The sequence below is a fragment of the Salvelinus alpinus genome, chromosome 9 (genome assembly GCF_045679555.1).
Source record: "Salvelinus alpinus chromosome 9, SLU_Salpinus.1, whole genome shotgun sequence".
NCBI lineage: Eukaryota > Metazoa > Chordata > Actinopteri > Salmoniformes > Salmonidae > Salvelinus > Salvelinus alpinus.
Genome location: NC_092094.1, coordinates 46,724,610 through 46,746,877, shown reverse-complemented (window position 1 = coordinate 46,746,877; position 22,268 = coordinate 46,724,610). Strand labels below are relative to the sequence as shown.

The window sequence follows — 22,268 nt, the reverse complement described above, 5'->3', positions numbered from 1 at the left end:
GCCATTACCAACCTTTCAAAGCACTTCATGGCTACCGACGTGAGTGCTACGGGTCTGTAGTCATTTAGGCAGGTTGCCTTTGTGTTCTTGGGCACAGGGACTATGGTGTTCTGCTTGAAACATGTTGGTATTACAGACTCAATCAGGGTCATGTTGAAAATGTCAATGAAGACACCTGCCAGTTGGTCAGCACATGCCCGGATCACACGTCCTGGTAATTCGTCTGGCCCCGCAGCCTTATGTATGTTGACCTGTTTAAAAGTCTTACTCACGTGGGCTATGGAGAGCGTGATCACACAGTTGTCCAGAACAGCTGATGCTCTCATGCATGCCTCAGTGTTGCTTGCCTCGAAGCGAGCATAGAAGTGATTTAGCTCGTCTGGTAGGCTCGTGTCACTGGGCAGCTCGTGGCTGTGCTTCCCTTTGTAGTCTGTAATAGTTTGCAAGCCCTGCCACATCCGACGAGCGTCAGAGCCGGTGTAGTATTATTCAATCTTAGCCGTGTATTGAAGCTTTGCATGTTGGATGGTTCGTTGCAGGGTATAGCAGGATTTATTGTAAGCTTCCGGGTTAGAGTCCCGCACCTTGAAAGCGGCAGCTCTACCCTTTAGCTCAGTGTGAATGTTGCCTGTAATCCATGGCTTCTGGTTGGGGTATGTACGTACAGTCACTGTGGGGACGACGTCCTCAATGCACTTATTGATAAAGCCAGAGACTGATGTGGTGTACTCCTCAATGCCATCGGAAGAATCCCTGAACATGTTCCAGTCTGTGATAGCAAAACAGTCCTGTAGTTTAGCATCTGCTTCATCTGACCACTTTTTTTATAGACCGAGTCACTGGTGTTTCCTGCTTTAACTTTTGCTTGTAAGCAGGAATCAGGAGGATAGAGTTGTGGTCGGATTTACCAAATGGAGGGCGAGGGAGAGCTTTGTACGCGTCTCTGTGTGTAGAGTGTGATGGTGTGGAGGTGTGTTTGTGGTCATTGTCCTGTTGAAAAACAAATGATAGCCCCACTAAGTGCAAAGCAGTTGGGATGGCGTATAGCTGTAGAATGTTGTGGTAGCCATGCTGGTTAAGTGTGCCATGAATTCTAAATAAATCACTGACAGTGTCACCAGCAAAGCACCCCCACACCATCACACCTCCTCCTCCATGCTTCACGGTGGGAACCCCACATGCGGAGATCATCCGTTCACCTACTATGCGTCTCACAAAGACATGGCGATTGGAATCAAGAATCTCAAATTTGGACTCATCAGACCAAAGGACAGATTTACACCAGTCTAATGTCCGTTGGTCTGTTTTTTTGGCCCAAGCAAGTCTCTTCTTATTGGTGTCCTTTAGTAGTGGTTTCTTTGCAGCAATTCGACCACCTGATTCACACAATTTCCTCTGAACAGTTGATGTTGAGATGTGTCTGTTACTTGAACTCTGTGAAGCATTTATTTGAGCTGCAATCTGAGGTGCAGTCTACTCCAATGAACTTATCCTCTGCAGCAGAGGTAACTCTGGATCTTTCTTTCCTGTGGCGGTCCTCATGAGAGCCAGTTTCATCATAGCACTTGATGGTTTTTGCGACTGCACTTGAAGAAACTTTTTAATTTAACCTTTATTTAACTAGGCAAGTCAGTTAAGAACAAATTCTTATTTACAATGACGGCCTACTCCGGCCAAATCTGGACGACGCTGGGCCAATTGTGCGCCGCCCTATGGGACTCCCAATCACAGCCAGATGTGATACAGCCTGGATTCTAGCCAGGTACTATAGTGACGCCTCTTCCACTGAGATGCAGTGCCTTAGACCGCTGCGCCACTCGGGAGCCCAAGAGTTCCGGATTGACTGACCTTCCTGTCTTAAAGTAATGATGGACTGTCATTTGTCTTTGCTTATTTGAGCTGTTCTTGCCATAATATGGACTTGGTCTTTTACCAAATAGGGCTATCTTCTGTATACCACCCCTACCTTGTCACAACACAATTGATTGGCTCAAACACATTAAGAAGAAAAGAAATTACACAAATTAATGTTTAACAAGGCACACCTGTTAATTGAAATGCATTGCAGGTGACTACCTCATGAAGCTGGTTGAGAGAATGCCAAGAGTGTGCAAAGCTGTCATCAAGACAAAGGGTACTGTCACGCCCTGACCATAGAGAGCCTTTTTATTCTCTATTTTGGATCGGTGTAGGGTGTGACTAGGGTGGGTAATCTAGGTTGTTTTATTTCTATGTTGGCCTGGTATGGTTTCCAATCAGAGGCAGCTGTTTAGCGTTGTCTCTGATTGGGCATCATATTTAGGCAGCCATTTCCCCACTGTTTTTTTGTGGGATCTTGTTTATGTGTAGTTGCCTGTGAGCACTCCATAGCTTCACGTTTCGTTTTTTTTATTTTTTATTGTTTTGTGCGTTTCACGAAATAAAAGATGTGGAACCCATATCACGCTGCGCCTTGGTCCGAATGTTATTTCGACGATCGTGACAGGTGCCTACTTTGAAGAGTCTCAAATATAAAATATATTTTGATTTGTTTAACACTTATTTGGTTACTACATGGTTCCACATGTGTTATTTCATAGGTTTGATGTCTTCACTATTCTACAATGTAGAAAATACTCAAAATAAAGAACAATCCCTGAATTAGTAGATGTGTCCAAACTTTTGACTGGTACTGTATTTTTTTTAAGTATTGGAACATTTAAAATGCCATTCCAAACAAGAGAGAACTAAGGCCATGGAATAGAATGTTCTAGACTTTCACCCAATAATGAAATACTCTGTAAATACATTCAACTGTAGAATAAAGAATAGCATAACCCTCACTACATGACACAGTTCTACACATTTCTCCATTATCCTCTGCAGTTGCTTTTACACTGTATTCCCCATTGGGATTAAAGTAATGAGGTCACATTGCGAAAAACAGACAGGGTTTAAAGATATCATCGTCTCCCCTGCCCCCTTCACACCCATCCACCTCATTTATTTGGTTCACTGCCTTGGCACGTGGTTTCCATGACACCAGGGGTTTGTGGCACGACACCAGCATTGTTATCGACAACCGAGTGCCAATAATGCAGGCCGTGAACTGAGAGACTGAGGATCGATGACTGTCACTGTTGATCATGGTGGGCGATGTAAGTGCAGCACACCACTAGCCCTGGTCGTATCTCATTACCATTTTTCATAATCTTCCCTCTCTAAAGCCAGGGTTCCATTGAGCCATTCATGTGGGTACCCCCATTAATGTATATATATATATATTTTTTTTTGTACATTTCTTATCAAGTTGTGGTTTTAGTTGTTCATCCTTTTCCCTCACACACCATGGCCTCAAGCATGACTTAACTAAAAAAACTTTTAGCAGCGAGATGTAAACAAGCCGAATATTACCTCTACGAATCCTATGTTTTTAACAAATGTTTGTAATGGTATTAAAATCCTACCATATTTCATTTACAACTAATGTTGACATATTTTTGTCGACTTTTACTTATAAAATTGGAGATGTGAACTTGGAATGTTATTCCTTTCAAGAAACAACTGAATTGGAGGCCATGGTAACCATTCAAGTTTTTATGAAGATTAACTGTTATTATGGAGTTCTTTGTGTGATTCTTCAGCTCAGGTTCAAGGCCTGGGAGCTGTGGCTACTGCGTCAAGGAGCTTTCTGCATACCAGAGCAGAACAAAATGCTCCTTCAGCCACTCAAATGGAGGGCTTTAAATCAAAAAGAGTTCAGGTTCACGCTCTCTCCCTCTCTCACACACACACACAGACAGATTTGCACCCAGTGTCCAGAAACACACACACTTACTCAAACACACAAACTCTCACACACGCCTGGGTTCCCTGAATCCAAAGAGAAAAGAGTAGAAGGGTACTCAGTGGGCTCTCAAATGAACCTCCCAACTCCCAACCCTTGTCTCTGCCACTCAGACTCTGTAAAGGGAGAGATCGCACGCACGCACGCACGCACGCACGCACGCACGCACGCACGCACGCACGCACGCACGCACGCACACACACACACACACACACACACACATTTAATGCACAAACATAGTTTTTTTAAACAGACAAGCCACATATCATCTTAATAAAGAGACTGGAATGTGCCAAGGCTCCTCAATGAGCTGGCATTCAAGTTCTTTGTCGCTGTGATGCATACAGACACACAACATACACTCGTTCTCTCTCAGACACTCGCAGACCGCTTACTAACTCTGCTAATGAGCTGGTATTCAAGTTCTCTATGAGTTGTTTGTATTTTTGCAATGTACCTTTTACCCAACTGCAAGCACATGCACATCTATACCGTATGTCCATGGTTCACATAACAGGCACATCAGAATCACTCCTGAAATGCCAACAATGTAAAGTAGTGCAGAATCCATGGAGTATACTTTACAGGACTGCGCTGTGTTTCACATTTTAAAAAATAGGGCACAGAAGTGTGTTAAAGGTCACTGCGCTCCATTTTCCTGGTTATGAAACAGTTTGAAGCTCTAACGATCTTTATGCCATCCACCTTAGGCAGTAGGCACAAACTGTACACTCCGGCTAATTAGTGAATATTGATTGTTGATCTGTTTCTGTACCGCCACACAGAGGCCTAGTTAATTACGTTGGTATGTGGGCCCTGTTCAAACATAAGATACATCTTTCATTCTTCCTCAACACGGATGAAAGGTTATTGAGGTAATGGTTGTTCCTGCAAAATAGATTGTACTGAGTGGGTGGCGCGTGACATCAACGAGCCAAAAATGTTGCACTATAAGGAATAATAAGTAGGTCTTCATTAGATTAATTGTCCAATTCAATCAATGTGGATGTTGGCTTTTCTGAAACATTCACAGTAGATTAAATAGATGTTTGCTTGGTACTTAAAGCACAACAGAAACACCAGACATTGCTGCCAGTAAACAGTAATGCCCTGACTCCAAACTGCTTACACAGTCTTCAGAAAGCTGGTTGGCTGATCATGTTCCTTTTATACATGCTGCCTCCAAGAAGAAGTGAACGTTAGCCAGGCTAGTCCAGAAAGAAAGCGCCAGTGCAACTTCAAATAGTGCCCCAGGGTTTCCTAGCAACACTAAGTAAGCGAGATGCTGGGGTGAGACTAAAATTAACCAAGAAGTTCTCGAGTTCAATGAAGTACATTGCTAGGGATTCAGAGAGCAGTTTCTTTAAGTGTAAAGACATTATTTAACTTATTTTACTATCTAAATTTGGAAGGTTTTGGTACTCTTTGGGCTCGCTAGATGTTGTTCGGAATGCGTGTGAGTGCTCAACTGACACGTTTCTATACTCCATAAGGTGTAAAGTAATGCTGTGTTTCTGAGTGCTTGGAGTAGCATCTGTATCAATTCTGTCGTTTTCACTCTCGTTCTCTCCTAACCTGTTGAATGTAATAATAACAATGCAACTCACACAGCCACCTTCTCTAAAAAATCAAACAAAATAATGTATGCACTAATTAATACAGTGAAGCTGCATTTTTAATTATTGTTCATCTTCAACGTTGCCCAGTGGTATTGTCCCAGGGTTGGGCTGGCTGCTTCCGATGGCATTCACTCATTCATTGCGCTAGGTCTGAGGAGAAGCAGCCGCAGACAACAGCTCCAATACTCTCTTTCTCAGGGTGTCTGCACTCACAATGGACTTCCTCAGCCTTCATACAAAAGAGCCCGGTGCATAAAAACGGCCAATTTCAATGGCATTCCTCCCCACAATCCACCCCTAAAATATGAACTTTTCTCTCTTCTCTACCCCCCCCCCCCTTTCAGTGGTCGGTAATATATTACGATGATTTGGAATAAAATACATTTGAACACTCTAATAAAACAAACTGAAAGGTTAGATTGTGTGTGGAAGTAACTCGAAATGTGTAAAACAACAACAACATCAACAATGCAGTAACGCCAGAGTCATTCTAATTTCATGGAAATAATATTTTACAGTAACAAACAAGGATGCAATGATGAATTGTCAAATCAATGCCTACTCCCTCTCCTCCACAAACACACACTCACCCCTCCTGCCCTCCTAACCACCCCACCCCGTACCTCGCATGGGGAGACATTAGCTCCCCTATCACATCCTCAGTCTGGGCTGGGGGGTTGAACCATTGTCACGCTGTACAACGGGCCCCATTGGCAAGCCGGCAGCTTACCACCCCAAGGCTGCCCGGAGACAATGAGGGGGTTTGGAAAGGGTGAAAAGGAGAGTCGCTGTACGTCACATAGACCCAGGGCCTAATCCCCTTGCCCCGTATATCTGCACAGAGCGGTTTTGCACCGCGAATCAAAAGGCACCCCCTTTTAATCAGGCCCCTTTTCTCTTTCACTTTTATTCTGTCTCAGAGAAAAGGCTTTTATAGAATAGGGCCCTTTAGTGTAAGCAAGACACAAGGCGCAGCCTTTTGCCAAATGGATGCCTCTGGAAGGCTCATTTTGCTCATGTCGTGTTGGAAGTGGACTTATTTTGGGTTTGGTAGCTGTTTTGGAGAGCACGTGAAAAGACTTGAGACGGGACATGAAAGCTGGCTCTTGAAATTCACACAATTGACTTTGAAAGCAGCCTTCTCTGTGTGTTCGGGTGTGTCTTTGAGGGTGTTGTTGGTGTTTTTTAATCTAATTTGTCTGTCCCTGCATCTAAAAGAGCACAAAACAACCTCTATTTCAGATGATAAAGGTACAGAATTAGCTAAATGTCTTTTAGCAACATTATTAACATTTCTTGCGTTGACAGTGTTAGTTATAAAAATATTAAAACTACTCACTTAAATAAGAACTTTGGCTTTGGGTGTCATGTGTGTTGGTAAGAGCATGATGCTGGCAAGGCCAAGGTTGTTGGTTCAAGACCTGCAAGGGTCACATGAGGTAGAATTAGTTGGCTCTCCTTTAAGTGTCACTTTTCAGGAGCTGCAAATTATAGCCAACAGCACATGGTTTTTAATAATAACATTTTGGAACTAAATGCCTGCATAATTTATACTTTTGGCAAAGGGAAGTGAAACATTTATAGTTGAGGAGGTGATTCAGTCAGATTTGACTTAGGTATTACTGCTTTTTAGACAATATTTTTTGAGAAAACTGCAGTATATTGGTTGTCTATGTTCGCTACATACTTCAGTATGAGACTGCATCATTGAAGTCGTTTGTGTGACGTCAAAAGGACGGGTGTAGTACAAAACAAAGTCATCAGCGATTGGATCGTCTCTAACCAATCAGAGTATTAAAGCCAATGACGATTTTTCAAAATGCCACTTTATCCAAGTGTGTTCTGGCTCTGACTCAATCCATTAGTTTCTGGGACCAATCAGAATGGTTAGAATGTGTTTGCGTTCTAGAAATCGTTGAGGAGGGACTCAAATCAAGAGAGGAAACATTAGAGAAGAAAAGTTTGTGGCCATTGCATTTGGCGCAATGAGCTTGGGTAGCCAATATACTGCCAAAACTCTACACCATTCATAGGCCTATGGACCCAAAGGCTCAGCCTCCATAATATTTAAAAGGATAATATGAAACGGTCATTTGTGTAAGTAGGAGTCACAAAAAATATAAAAAATGGTTGAAAACCCTTTCCTCCAACTCTCCTTGGGGTCCAATTATAAGAAAAAGTTTTTCCTCATCATGTACACCAGTTTTAGAAATTGTACCTCTATGCATTCAAGTAGTGCCCTCTAGTGTTCACTTTGTAGCAAAATACAACTTGAGGCCAATCAAGGACACGTTACCCAGGCCAACACATACTGTATCACTATGGCAATGTTCAAAACCACCTGAAGATCAAGAATACATACGTATCTATAACCCTGGTACATTATCATACAGCATTGTGGCCTAAACATTATAATCAATGGATAACTCAATTAGGCTAAAAATGTAGTTTTACAAAGATGGTGTCTTGTATGGTAGCGAATGGCAGCATCAAAATGAGTAGCATGCATCTTAACCATCAATTAGATATTTTCACTTAAAAATAATGAGGTCTTCTGACAGTGGCAGAGAGTGTAACTGGATCCATGGCAACAGAACCTCAGGACCACTGTCAAATCACATAGAGCCCACACACACACACACACACACACACACACACACACACACACACACACACACACACACACACACACACACACACACACACACACACACCACTACGGGGCCCATCATGCCACCCATTAAAACAGGTTCAGTCGAGTTCAGCTGAGTTTGGCGAGTACTCGTGCTGCGCCCCATTCAGGCCGAGTCAGTACCCCCCTAGATGGACCCTTTTCTCTGGACACACAATTGGGGAGTTCAGGCAGAAACAGAGCAGCTCGCAGCAGCAGTGACCATTCAAACCGGTGAGCTGATGTCAAACGGTGTGTGATGTCAGACGGACATGGGCCAATGCTGAGTGGTTTGGACACCTGGGGGAATTCAAAAGGCAGCTCTTTTTTGTTCTGTCACTTTTCAGACTTGCTTCTTCAGCAGTCAATCACAATACCCGGCTTGTTGTTTTTACAAAGGGATCTTTTGGGTTAGTGCTTGAGAAGTCTGTACAAATAAATACACACAGAGCTCTACAAAGAATATCTGAAGATCAGTGCCTGTCTTTGTAGGGCTTGCCAGCTCAGAGCTCAGGGAAATGTCCTTTGTACTATTATGAAAAGGAAAGACTCCTCCCAGAACTTCTATTTAATATCTAATGGACAAATCAATTACAAGTCATTTGTAATCTCATATGCTCATCATCTGTGTTCATGCATTAATTGAACATTCAAACTCAGCAATAATGGATAAGAGAGTGCAATCAATTTGACTCTTCTCCATATTCACAAACCCTTTCTTTTCACCCTCTCTCTCTCGACCCACGAACACACACACACTCTCCGCACTCCCGACACGTTCTGCCAAATCAAATGAAATGTATTCATCACATACACAGTTTACAGCAGGTATAAAAGGTGCACTGAAATTGTTATGCGCTAGCTCCCTCAACTAAGCAGTACATTAGTCAATAATAACTATGAAAAAGTAAAGTAAAAAATGACATGTAGTAGAATAGGTAGTAAAAGTATGCATAGTAATAATGGACTGTATTTACAAATATAAAGTGGGTAGTGGAATCAATAATACATATTAGAACAGCAGCGTTGACTAGGTCCTTCCACGAAAACAGTGCCTTTTGCATCCCTTTAATATTTTAAGTAGAAATTGTAGACCAATATTGCATTTTAAAAGCCTGTTATAATAAATAAAGTGCCCTTTAATATAGACCACATGGAGAATTAAAGAAATCTTTTTAATATGAATAAAGGCTTGCTAAAGTGCAAAAAGTCAGCATTTTCACATGTCCCTCTGTCAACCCTGTGTCACTTCTAGGAAGATTTTAACCCACTTAATCCCAACATTCCTCCAAGTTTCACCATCACCGTCATTTCTGAAGATTATTATTGTCCCCCACAATGAAATCGGGGAGGGGACTGTGGATGTCTCTGTCCATCAATACGTTTGTATGTTAGTAACATTTGATATCTCAGACAGCACTCGGTCGATTTTGATGAAACTTGGGTGAATGATGCGTCTTGCCATAGAGATCCGGTATTTACAAAATTACAGTGATTGGCCCATGGCAGGAGCTATAGTAATTAACTGAAATTTGTTAGTCACACACAGTATCCTAATTTGCCCAAGGGGGATGCTGCCTCATTCGTTGGGGACGACATGTTTACTCTTGACTTGTTTATTTCATGTGATTAGTGATTTATTTACTTCTGTCCCTCATTTTAAGGTCAACCCTGTCACGTGAACTGAACTCTCCTTTTCACATATTTTTCTCAAAAGAAACAGGTGAGCTGGTTCTGCTCTTTTTGGCCATTTTCCGGTGTTTTGTGTTGGAAAACTGAGCGAGTCGAGCATAACACGTCAACCCTGTTACGCATAGATAGACAGGCTAGAAATATTTTAACAAGTTCATTATTTTTTGTGAAGCTTGCATTCAGTTGCCACTCCCTGTTGCACACAAGCTTCCATTCTCCCTGTCACAATGGGATTTATGGGTGATTTAAGAAGAATTCTTCAACCCAATTACTTTATTTGGAACCTAATATGTTTTTTTAAACCTCTTGAGATGGGAAAACATGTGTTTTATGCTTGTGTGTGTGAAGTCAGTGCAAATAATTTATAATGTGCATAATATTCTCTCTGGTGCAAATAGTCTGTAAGGTGCAGATCTGTGCAGGGAGACAGCTAGGTTTAGCTTTTCAGCAGTCTGATGGCCTGGTGGTAGAAGCTGTCTCGGAGCCTGTTGGTCCAAGAGCCGATACTCTGATACAGCTTGACAGATGGTAACACAGTGAACAGTCCGTTGCTCGGGTGACTGGAGTCCTTGACGATCTTTCGGGCCTTCCTCAGACACCGCCTGGTGTAGATGTCCTGGAGGGCAGGGAGTGATGTATTGGGCCATCCGCACCACCCTCTGTCGGGCCTTCTGGTTGCGAGACAAATGGTCCCCCAAAGGGTTGGTGCACTGGCCACCCGAGCTGTGTACAAAACACATGCATAAGTATTACAAATGTGACTTGACTTTAGGATTAATTAGACAGGACTAGGATCTCTCTCACACACACACACACACACACACACACACACACACACACACACACACACACACACACACACACACACACACACACACACACACACACACACACACACACACACACACACACACACACACACACACACACACACACACACACACACACACCACTTAAGCATGAGATTGGTTCATGAAGCATCTCATTGTAACATTGTGGAAATAATGATAGCAAAACAATATATTTTGTCTAACATACTATCTATAAATATATTGTGTGAGGTAAAAACTCAGCAAAAGGTATCACATTGAGACTGATGTCAAATCAAAATCAAATCAACATTTTATTGGTCACACACATATTTAGCAGATGTTATCGTGGGTGAAGCTAAATGCTTGTGTTCCTAGCTCCAACAGTGCAGTAGTATCTAAATCGATTCACAACAATACACACAAATCTAAAAGTAAAAGAATGGAATGAAGAACTATATAAATATTAGATTGAGCAATGTCGGAGTGGCATTGACTAAAATACAGTAAAGTAGAATACAGTATATACATACGGGATGAGTAAAGCAGTATGTAAACATGATTAAAGTGACTAGTATTTCATTATTTAAGTGGCCAGTGATTCCATGTTTATGTATATAGGGCAGCAGCCTCTAAGGTGCAGGGTTGCGTAACAGGGTGGAAACCGGCTAGTGATGGCTATTTAACAGTCTGATGGTCTTAAGATAGAAGCTGTTTTTCAGTCTCTTGGCCCCAGCTTTGATGCACCTGTACTGACCTCGCCTTCTGGATGGTAGCGGGGTGAACAGGCAGTGGCTCGGGTGGTTGATGTCCTTGATGATCTTTTTGGGCAGACCACACCACCCTCCGGAGAGCCCTGCGGTTGCGGGCGGTGCAGTTGCCGTACCATGCTCTCAATTGTGCATCTGTAAGAGTTTGTGAGTTTTTTTTTCAACTTCTTGAGGTTCTTCACCACACGGTCTGTGTGGGTGGCCCATTTCAGATCGTCAGTGATGTGTACACCGAGGAACTGGAAGATTTCCACCTTCTCCACTGCGGTAACATCGATGTGGATAGGGGTGTGCTCCCTCTGCTGTTTCCTGAAGTCCACGATCAGCTACTTTGTTTTGTTGACGTTGAGTGAGAGGTTATTTTCCTGGCACCACTCTCCCAGGGCCCTCACCTCCTCCCTGTAGGTTGTCTCGTCATTGTTGGTAATCATGTCTACTACTGTTGTGTCTTCTGCAAACTTGATGATTGAGTTGGAGGCGTGCGTGGCCACGCAGTCATGAGTGAACAAGTGAATAAGTTATATTAATGTTTTAGACGCAAATAACCTTATTTTTTATTGATTTCTAGAACACCTGTTTGGATCAGATTAAAGGTAGTATGACACCAAAGATTTTTTACATCATAGGGAGGCGACAGAGAGTATTTGTGTTCCTTGGATTGTTACTGCGCAAGCGCAATTTCGTGAGTCCTTGGATGATCTGCCTGCTGTAGGTTACGCAGCCTGTAAAGGGACACACACAAAATGCAGAGCTGGAATCAAGTATATCGCACTCTGGCAACGGTAAGGAAAAACAATTCTATGTCAATTAGTTGTTCAAGTTGTCTGGAACAAATATGAGTTAATGTGACATACGTTGGAGAGTATCTTGGCTGTTTTTCAGCGTGATTTATGAATTACAGGCCTTGCTAGCCACCTAGAGTAGCTATGCTGGTAAATCTCTCCAGTTATATATTAGCAGCTAGCTAGCCTAGCGTTAGCGAGTACACAGTTAGCTAGCTAACTAATGTTAGTTGGCTCTTCCTATATTATATGCCCTCCCAAGCTAGCCTTGCTTAGTGCGTGTCTTGTGTAACATTATTGCTGGTTAGGTTTAAATTATTTATAAGATACATTGGCGAACGTTAATGTCATTACAAAATAATCCATCTCAAATTAAGCTAACGTTAAATTAGCTAGCTAGTTACCACAGTCAACAAGCATCCTCTTGCGAATGACGAAAATGACATCCAGCCCGACCGGCTGACGGCTGTCAAGCACGCGAGCTTGTTTGTGGACTGCTACCAATGTTACATCATTGACTGTCAAACTCCAAGCACTCAACTTTGATTTGTAAAGCTATTTGATTAATCATATAACACTTGTTTGCCAACAGTATATGTAAGTAAGATAACTGTAATATTTTAATATTTTATTTTCACCAGTACTTGATAACTAACAGTAGTTAACAAATGTAGCTAGTATTGTAACTAGTTCATCCTTCTACGACCTTATAATCATCACTCACTGTAATACTTGCAATCCTGTTCAGATTGCATTGGCCTTTATTTTTGTCTTGCATTCTGGAGTGCTGAATAAAAAACTAAACATTAACTGACTTCTTGACATGGATTACAGCAACATCACAGCAGAACCATATACAACACAAGCTGACATTAAAGTAAAAATCTGTCTGCTCACTGTCCCAATTTGTGTCCTCTCCTAACACATACAGCGGAGCCACCAACTCCCGAATAGGCTCCAGGGTGCAACTGTTCTCTCCGTCCGAACATACGCTGACAAAGCACAGAGTAAGTCAACGTTTCACGCCAACGTCCAATTAGCTAATCCGAGGTGCTGCTCTTATCAAACTGAATCCCAACATCTACACAAGGGTGAATACAACATGTTCCTCTACAACTTGTTGCCTCTTCTGATGAACATGTTCTTTGCACTCCTACAGTTGATGCTGACGTCACAGTGGTGGGCTCTGGTCCTGGTGGATATGTTGCTGCAATCAAAGCAGCGCAGCTTGGTTTCAAGGTAAAATTAGGCCTCAGTGTATATACCTTGCGCAGCATTCTAATGTTCGCTTCTGTCTGCACAGGGCTTTGCGCACCTCCCTGGAAAAGTGAGATTTCGGAGTATGTGCAGAGGTGCCATCGGGCGGACGTTTTGATATTGCATCTTCTTGTTCTAGCGGAAGGTGTAAATAAGGCTTAATCCTTTATTAATAGTGATGGCCATCTTGTCGTCATTGTTCACCAACTTTGTTTTCTACTACAGACGGTGTGTGTGGAAAAGAATCCCACCCTAGGCGGGACTTGTTTGAATGTCGGCTGCATCCCCTCAAAGGTAAACATTGGGAATGAGGGGTTCATAGAACTTTTGCTAGGTCTTATTGCGCAACACTGTCTTCGTCTTTGCGAGTTGTTGAATAATGTAACATGTCTGTCTCCCTTGTCACCTTGTATAGGCCTTGCTGAACAACTCATATCTGTACCACCAGGCCCATGGCAAAGACTTCGAAAGCAGGGGCATTGAAAGTAAGAGTCCACATCAGCTAGAGCAGTGGTCACCAGCAGCCTGGTCCTAGAGAGCTGAAGGGTGTGGACAGGCTTTCGCTCCAGTCAAGTCTTTGGGGATGCCAGTAACAAACATTTACTTGAGACTCTTGCTCTCTCTCTGTCTCTCTCGCTCTCTCTCTGTGCCAGTCTCAGGGATTACATTGAACCTGGAGAAGATGATGTCACAGAAGAGCGGGGCGGTCAAAGCACTGACAGGAGGCATTGCACATTTATTCAAACAGAACAAGGTGAGGTCTCAACTTTATAGTTCCTCCCTACATTGGAAGAGAGATGCCTAGTTCACTCTAGCCTCTGCCAGGCTTTCATGTCACCTTCTATATATAAGCCTGTGGAAGGTCTTGTCAGAAAGAGGCTAAAAGAAGGTGGAGGGTATCCAAGCTGTTTCCCCCTTCCATCAATTGGAATAGGCACGTTCAGAGGCAGAGATTCTAAACCGAAAGCCAATCATTTTCATTGGTGCCCATGTGGTGTAGTCTCATTACAACCAAAAAATATATATAGCATGCTGGCACCGTAAATGAGCTACATTCTGGATAATTTGCGCTTCTGAAGAGGGATGGAAGGGGTGGTTGTTCTTGAAAAATTGTCTTCTCACAGCCAATCAGTGCTCCAGTCATACCTATTTTAACAATATGAACTTCCCCAGGCTCTGGAGAACAATGTGAGTGAGGCCTGGAGCCGAGCGGAGGCCAAGTTCACTCAAATTACACATTTGGCTCACTTTATGGATAAATGGCAACTAATCTAGGCAACTAATCAAGACAGCATCTGGAAATATGGGTTAGTTAGTGAGATTTCACCTCAGCAGGATTATAAGCTTGAAACATCAGCAGCCTGTTTTGACTATCTTTTTTTAAATGGAGGTGACCATCTATGGACATTACATTGTCAATGGACTTGGGTCTTTTTCATGTACTCCCTTGTAATTTGAATCCATCACTAAGTTTGATACCAGTGCAAGCTGTTTTGATGCTTCCCCTTGGATGTTTTGTTCCAGAGTTTATGAACTTGACCCTGTCTTTGATGATGTAATGTGGCGGTTTCCCCTCAGGTGACGCACGTGAACGGCTATGGGAGGATTACAGGCAAGAACCAGGTGACGGCCACGGCCGAGGACGGCAGCGAGCAGGTCATTAACAGCAATAATATCCTCATAGCCACCGGCTCCGAGGTCACGCCCTTCCCCGGGATTGAGGTACGTTACTGTACTACAGTACTAGTTTGTAGCAGATGACCAGATGTTAGTTGACATGTGTCAAAGCCGAGTCCTAGCCCTCCTAACCCCTGTGCTGTCAGGTTGATGAGGACACCGTGGTGTCCTCCACGGGAGCCCTGGATCTGAAGAAGGTCCCTGAGCAGCTCATCGTCATCGGTGCCGGAGTCATCGGGGTGGAGCTGGTGAGGGATGACACGCGCACACACATACACACGATTTAGAGCATGGTCTGGTAAAGAGTAAGTGGCGGTATGAGGATTCCAACTCTTGGGGGATACCTAGGGTCCAGTCTAACATCCTGTTTGGCCTCTCGTTCTCCAGGGGTCAGTGTGGCAGCGTCTGGGCTCCAATGTGACAGCGGTGGAGTTCCTGGGCCACGTGGGCGGCATGGGCATCGACATGGAGATCTCCAAGAACTTCCAGCGCATCCTGCAGAAGCAGGGTATTAAGTTCAAACTGGGCACTAAGGTCATGGGTGCAATCAAGAGGCCCGACGGGAAGATCGATGTGGCGTGAGTTCCATCCCCCGGTGGTGTGTGTGTGTATATAGGGTGGCTCTAGCTGTGAATGAACAAAATCACTAAGAAGAATGTCTAGTTAAAAATCAGTAGGTATGACCTATCCCAAACGTAACCGTGTGTTCTTGCCTCCAGTGTGGAGGCGGCTGCCGGCGGGAAGAATGAGACTCTGACGTGTGACGTGCTGCTGGTGTGTATCGGCAGACGGCCCTTCACCAGGAACCTGGGCCTGGAGAACGTGGGCCTGGAGCTGGACAACAGGGGACGCATCCCTGTCAACAACCGCTTCCAGACCAAAGTACCCAGGTAGACCTAAACTACCACACCCCTCTATCTAATATACAACATACCCAGGTAGACCTAAACTACCACACCCCTCTATCTAATATACAACATACCCAGGTAGACCTAAACTACCACTACACTCCTCTGTTATATTCAACACCTGCTTTTTCAATACACACCTATATTCCAACCGCCTCTCACCAAGGTCTCTTTCAAAAGGCACTAAGTGATACCTCAATCTTTCCTTCATTTATTCTATCTCCCTCTGTAGTATCTATGCCATTGGTGATGTGATTGCCGGGCCCATGCTGGCACACAAGGCGGAGGACGAGGGCATCATCTGCGTGGAGGGCATGGCTGGGGGCGGCGTGCACATCGACTACAACTGTGTCCCGTCTGTTGTCTACACACACCCCGAGGTGGCATGGGTGGGAAAGACAGAGGAGCAGCTCAAAGAGGAGGTGATACACACACCTCCCCAAACAAACACCCATAGTTTTGACCAAATTAAGTAGCGGACATTACTTTTATATATAATATAATAACTGGATCAATGCTTTTGTTTGGATTTCAGCTGCTAAAATGTTGATATGTGATAAAAAATACCCTGAACAAAAATATAAAATGCAACATGTAAATTGTTGGTACCATGTTTAATGAGCTGAAATTATAGATCCCAGAAATATTCCATACGCACAAAATCTTATTTCTCTCAAATGTTGTGCACAAATTAGTTTACCTCCCTGTTAGTGAGAATTTCTCCTTTGCCAAGATAATCCATCTCCCTGACAGGTGTGGCATATCACAAAGCTGATTAAACAGCATGACCATTGCATAGGTGCACCTTGTGCTGGGGACAAAAGTCCACTCTAAAATGTGCAGTTTGTCACACAACATGATGCCAAAGATGTCTCAAGTTTTGAGGGATCGTGCAATTGGCATGCTAACTGCAGGAATGTCCACCAGAGCTGTTGCCAGAATTGAATATGAATTTCTCTACCATAACCTGCCTCCCAACTTTGTTTTCGAGAATTTGGCAATATGTCCAACCAGCCTCACAACCGCAGACCACATGTATGTCTGGGTGAGCGGTTTGCTGACGTCAGCGTTGTGAACAGATTGCCCCATGGTTGGGTTATGGTATGGACAGGCATAACCTACGGCCAGCGAAAACAATTGCATTTTATTGATGGCAATTTGAATGCAGAGATACTGTACCATGACGAGATCCTGAGGCCCATTGTCGTGACATTCATGCGCCGCCATCACCTCATGTTTCAACCTGATAATGCGTGGCCCGTGTCGCAAGGACTTGTACACAATTCCTGGAAGCTGAAAATATCCCAGTTCTTACTTGGCCTGCATACCCACCAGACATGCCACCCATTGAGCATGTTTGGGCTGTTCTGGGTATGACAGCGTGTTCCAGTTCCTGCCAATATCCAGCAACTTCGCACAGCCAATGAAGAGGAGTGGGACAACAGGCAACAATCAACAGCCTGATCAATTCCCTGTGAAGGAGATGAGCTGCATGAGGCTAATGGTGATCACACCAAATACTTACTGGTTTTCTGATCCACACGCCTAGCCACAAGGTGGCGATACTCTCCCCGAATTGTTGACTTTCCAAAGTCTCTCAAAGTATCGCACATATACTATCAACGCAGAAGATTGACCATAAAGCATAACAGTAACCTCAACTCTACTTCGCAGGGCATCCCATACAAGGTGGGCAAGTTCCCGTTTGCCGCCAACAGTCGAGCCAAGACCAATGCAGACACTGATGGCCTGGTGAAGATCCTCGGCCACAAGGAGACAGACCGGATATTGGGCGCTCACATCCTGGGCTGTGTGAGTCATGCTACCTCGGGGCTCCTTAGCAGATGAAAATGTGGGCTATAGCGTATGAAGTTGTATGCTAACTATGGTGACCTTTGACCCTTGTCTAGGGGGCAGGAGAGATTATCAACGAGGCGACGCTCGCCATGGAGTACGGCGCGTCCTGCGAGGACGTCGCCAGAGTTTGCCACGCCCATCCCGTGAGTTAAACACACACACACGACAGGGGCATGATCAAATACTCATTCATACATACATACATGCATACAAACGTCATGTTGTAGAATAATACAAGTTCAACAATGCCATTGATACGTGGTAGTTACTAATATTTCAAATGGGAGATACTTTTGTAAAACAATCACTGGGCGAGCCGTCATAACCATCGTAGAACAGGGGTTTGGTGGTCGGTCAAATTGATATTTAAGATACTATTAACATGGACCATCAAGCTATTTGTTTATCTATTTTAGGACACTTGGGGGTAGGCCTATCAGGGAAAAAATGTGATGACTCTTTAGAATCTGACCTTATTGCCATATTGATCTCAATAAGTTATAGCACAAGAGATGGCAAATCAGGTAATGGTCAATTTCAGTCTGAAGAAAGTATGCTTTAGAATGATTGAAATGCATCAGGAAGGTATTGGGATGTTCAGGAAAACATCAGGGATGAATAAACAATCTTATGTATGTTTGCTTGATTGGTGAATCAATTCAGTTTCCTCAGTTATTCTGTGCAGATTCATCTCTCATTTCTAACGAGTCCTGCACAGCTTGTATCATAGGTGAAAACATGCACATATTCCAGTCTTAGCTTTTAGGGCTGGGGTCATAGTCTGTAATAGATTCAACCGTTCAAAATTTAGAGGTAAATTTGTGGGAAGAAAACGATTTGAAGATGTGCCAGGATCGCTAGAAACGGTTTTACTGTGCCGTTTGTCCCAGCCGCTAGTAAGGTTATGCACGTAACCACGATTCTGAAGTGCCGCATTCAATTGACTGAGGAAGACAACACTTTCTTTCATATTATTCCTGCGCGCCGCTCAATGACTAAGGCTGATATAGGGCCTAGCCACAATGTCATTCAAATGCACACACATCCACATTTGTGGAACCACACCACCCACCTGTCAATCTAACCTCTTCTTCCATCCATCCCTCTCTTCCAGACTGTGTCCGAGGCCTTCAGAGAAGCAAACCTCGCAGCCTCCTTCGGGAAAGCTATCAACTTTTAACTGCCGTCTTCGCTCACACAGCTGTGTACATAACCGTTCTGTCCACGACGTCCCCAAACCAGAAATCTGTCCACAAGCAACGCACGCACTCTAGGAGGGGGACACGGAATGTACCGTGACCCCTCAACTCCAATTAAGGGGCTCCTCTGTATACATACATAGAAAACAAAGACAAACCTTGTATCACATTTACGTATGTAATTTAAATGTTCTCAATAAAGGGGTTTGGGTGGTAAAAACGGACTGGAGATCAAGTCTTTTTGACTTTCTACATTGGAGGTGTCTTGGGTGTTGCACTCAAGCTCCGCTGCTATGTCAAATAGCTAACTATATATAGTGGCAGTATATCTAGCATTTTTCCGACACCACTTTCTTATTAGTACATGCTCAGAGATGTATATTCATAGGTTGGTATTGGGTGGAATACTGCTGTTTTTAACAATAAGAGATGAGTCATGACTGAGTATTTTTAAAGACTGAGGCAAAACTACTTTTCAATCGGAGTAAAGAGGTTGGAAAGGCCAAAGCAGCAACTCGCTTGTATGAATTGCAATACTTATTCAAATATGGCTGTGTTGTCTTTGTGTGTATACATTCTTGCTTAACTCAGAGCTCTACAAAACCAATAAATGTAGTGACGATTCAAGTCTAGTGATGTGTGATGTGGTGTTCAGTGCAATGTGTGGAACAGCAGAGGGACCTATACCAACTACTTCAGTAAGACGTTACTTCCTCATACTCATGTACTTGGAGTCATTGTAAGCCAGGTGAAACCAGTAGTGGTAGTCTGCTAAAGTGTTTCCCCAGACAGATCAAGCCTTCTTCTGGACTTAATAGCATGCTCAATCACTGAAATGGAGACAACCCAGAAGAGGTCTGTGGTCACCACCTGCAGAATCACTCCTTTATTGGGGGTGTCTTGCTAATTGCCTATAATTTCCACCTTTTGTCTAATCCATTTGCACAACAGCATGTGAAATTTATTGTCAATCAGTGTTGCTTCCTAAGTGGACAGTTTGATTTCACAGAAGTGTGATTGACTTGGAGTTACATTGTGTTGTTTAAGTGTTCCCTTTATTTTTTTGAGCAGTGTATATATATATATATATATATAAACTCAGCAAAAAAAGAAACGTCCTCTCACTGTCAACTGCGTTTACTTAACATGTGTAAATATTTGTATGAACATAAGATTCAACAACTGAGACATAAACTGAACAAGTTCCACAAACATGTGACTAACAGAAACTGAATGTGTCCCTGAACAAAGGGGGGGTCAAAATCAAAAGTAACAGTCAGTATCTGGTGTGGCCACCAGCTGCATTAAGTACTGCAGTGCATCTCCTCCTCATGGACTGCACCAGATTTGCCAGTTCTTGCTGTGAGATGTCACCCCACTCTTCCACCAAGGCACCTGCAAGTTCCCGGACATTTCTGGGGGGAATGGCCCTAGCCCTCACCCTCCGATCCAACAGGTCCCAGACGTGCTCAATGGGATTGAGATCCGGGCTCTTCGCTGGCTATGGTAGAACACTGACATCCTGACATTCCTGTCTTGCAGGAAATCACACACAGAACGAGCAGTATGGCTGGTGGCATTGTCATGCTGGAGGGTCATGTCAGGATGAGCCTGCAGGAAGGGGACCACATGAGGGAGGAGGATGGGTGGTGGTTAATTTGAGTCAGACCATGATGATATGCATCGAGCCCGGAGTTTGGAGTCACTGTCAAGGCCAACAGTAGACTTGAAGTTGTGCACATGTACTAGCTGCTGTGCTTGAGCTAGGGTTCCAGGTCATGGTTCGTCATCTCATGCTACCTTTAGATGTTTAAGTACTTTAAGGAAAGCATTGGTGGCAAGCTGATCCTAAATCACCAAGCCAACCCCAGGATAAACAAGAGAAACTAGGTGGTTGACCTCCTTCGGCAAACTCAACAGTTTGCTGAGATTGGTGATCAAAGGGAATTATGAACAAGCCCCAGTCCTCCTTCCCCTCGAATGTAGCCAGCTTGGCCTTCGGACCATCACCTCCACAGAAGCGGCCCTCGTTACTCATGGGGGTGCTGTGCATGAGCCTGTGTCCCTCTGTGCCACTCACCTATCTGCTGACTGGCCACGGGAGAGATGGATATGGGCCTACGGGGCACTGTCAGGGGCGTGCCCAAAATCCACAGTGGGATTCTGTATATATATAGGGAAAGCATACAGTCCTCTGGCCATGTGTGAGCTAAGGCATCCATGCCCTGGGGGCTTTTGGACCCTGCCAGAGAGAACAAGAGGGAGCAGGTCCATGTGTGCTGTTCTGAACCGCTGCCATATCATCTTCACTACTTGTGGGCGAAGTCTCCATTCCCCGGGGGTGGTTTCTGTCGCGAAAAGAAATCTTCCACCTCATTCACCTTGCCTGGGAGATTAATGGCTCATAGGGAGGCCAGATGTGGTAGGGCCCATATCAAGAGTTGTTGGGCCACCTGTAGGGACCTTATAGACCTAGTTCCCCCTTGATGGTTGATGTGGAACACTGTCGATGTATTGTCTGATCGTATCAAGACACGTTTGTGTTTGAGAACCGGCAGAAAGTGATTCAGGGCTAGGTAAACTGTCTGAATTTCTAGCATGTTGTTGAGCGCTTTCCTAGTGGGGCACCACTCTCCCCTTACAGACCTGTGTTGCCACACCGCTCCCCAGCCTGTTAGTTAAGCGCCAGCCGTCACTACTTCCCGCCCTGCCGGAATTGATCTGAGGGACACCTGTAGCCAAGTAGGCTCTTTTCCTTCACGGCCGCAGAGTAGAGTAGCACGCCCATGTCACCTGTATTTTGGTGTTTCTGTCCCGCTTGGGGTCCAACTGGAGGTCATTAAACCACACTTGTAGTGGCCTTAAAGTAAGCAGACCTAACGGTGTCACCGTGGCGGCCGCCGCGAGCATGCGCATCAGTTGTTGGAACGTTCGTACCTTCAATGCAATCAACTGTAATTATTGCAGAAGAAGATTGCTGTCCATGCGCTGAGGTGTTATACATGCCCTTTTAGTGCGGGAGTTCAGAGCCATGCCAATATAGGTGACCTTTTGGCTTGGTGTGAAGTTGCTATTTTCGTTGTTCACGGTAAGACCCAGTGCGGTGACGTGGGCCAGCGCTGTGCCCTCGGCCGCAACTCGCGAGTGGGTGCACAGATGAGCCAGTCGTTGAGGTAAGGAAGGATCTTGATCCCCTGTATG

General features: G+C 44.1%; 1 protein-coding gene across 1 annotated transcript; it reads left to right on the top strand.

Moving 5' to 3' along the window:
- The first annotated feature begins 12,026 nt into the window (after positions 1-12,026).
- On the top strand, positions 12,027-19,694 carry LOC139530229 (dihydrolipoyl dehydrogenase, mitochondrial-like). The gene is made up of 14 exons (XM_071326433.1): positions 12,027-12,169; positions 13,101-13,176; positions 13,329-13,408; positions 13,652-13,720; positions 13,842-13,911; positions 14,080-14,180; positions 15,005-15,148; positions 15,250-15,351; positions 15,491-15,681; positions 15,823-15,993; positions 16,244-16,433; positions 17,686-17,823; positions 17,922-18,011; positions 18,983-19,694. Exons 1-14 carry the CDS (start codon positions 12,131-12,133, stop codon positions 19,046-19,048), a joined length of 1,527 nt encoding a protein of 508 aa, XP_071182534.1. The 5' UTR covers positions 12,027-12,130; the 3' UTR covers positions 19,049-19,694.
- The last annotated feature ends 2,574 nt before the right edge of the window (positions 19,695-22,268 follow it).

Coding starts and splice junctions, on each gene's coding strand:
- LOC139530229 (XM_071326433.1), top strand. CDS start 12,131: ATGCAGAGCTGGAATCAAGTATATCGCACTCTGGCAACG. Junction 15,149..15,249: donor CGCCCTTCCCCGGGATTGAG/GTACGTTACTGT, acceptor CTGTGCTGTCAG/GTTGATGAGGACACCGTGGT. Junction 15,682..15,822: donor GACGGGAAGATCGATGTGGC/GTGAGTTCCATC, acceptor TCTTGCCTCCAG/TGTGGAGGCGGCTGCCGGCG.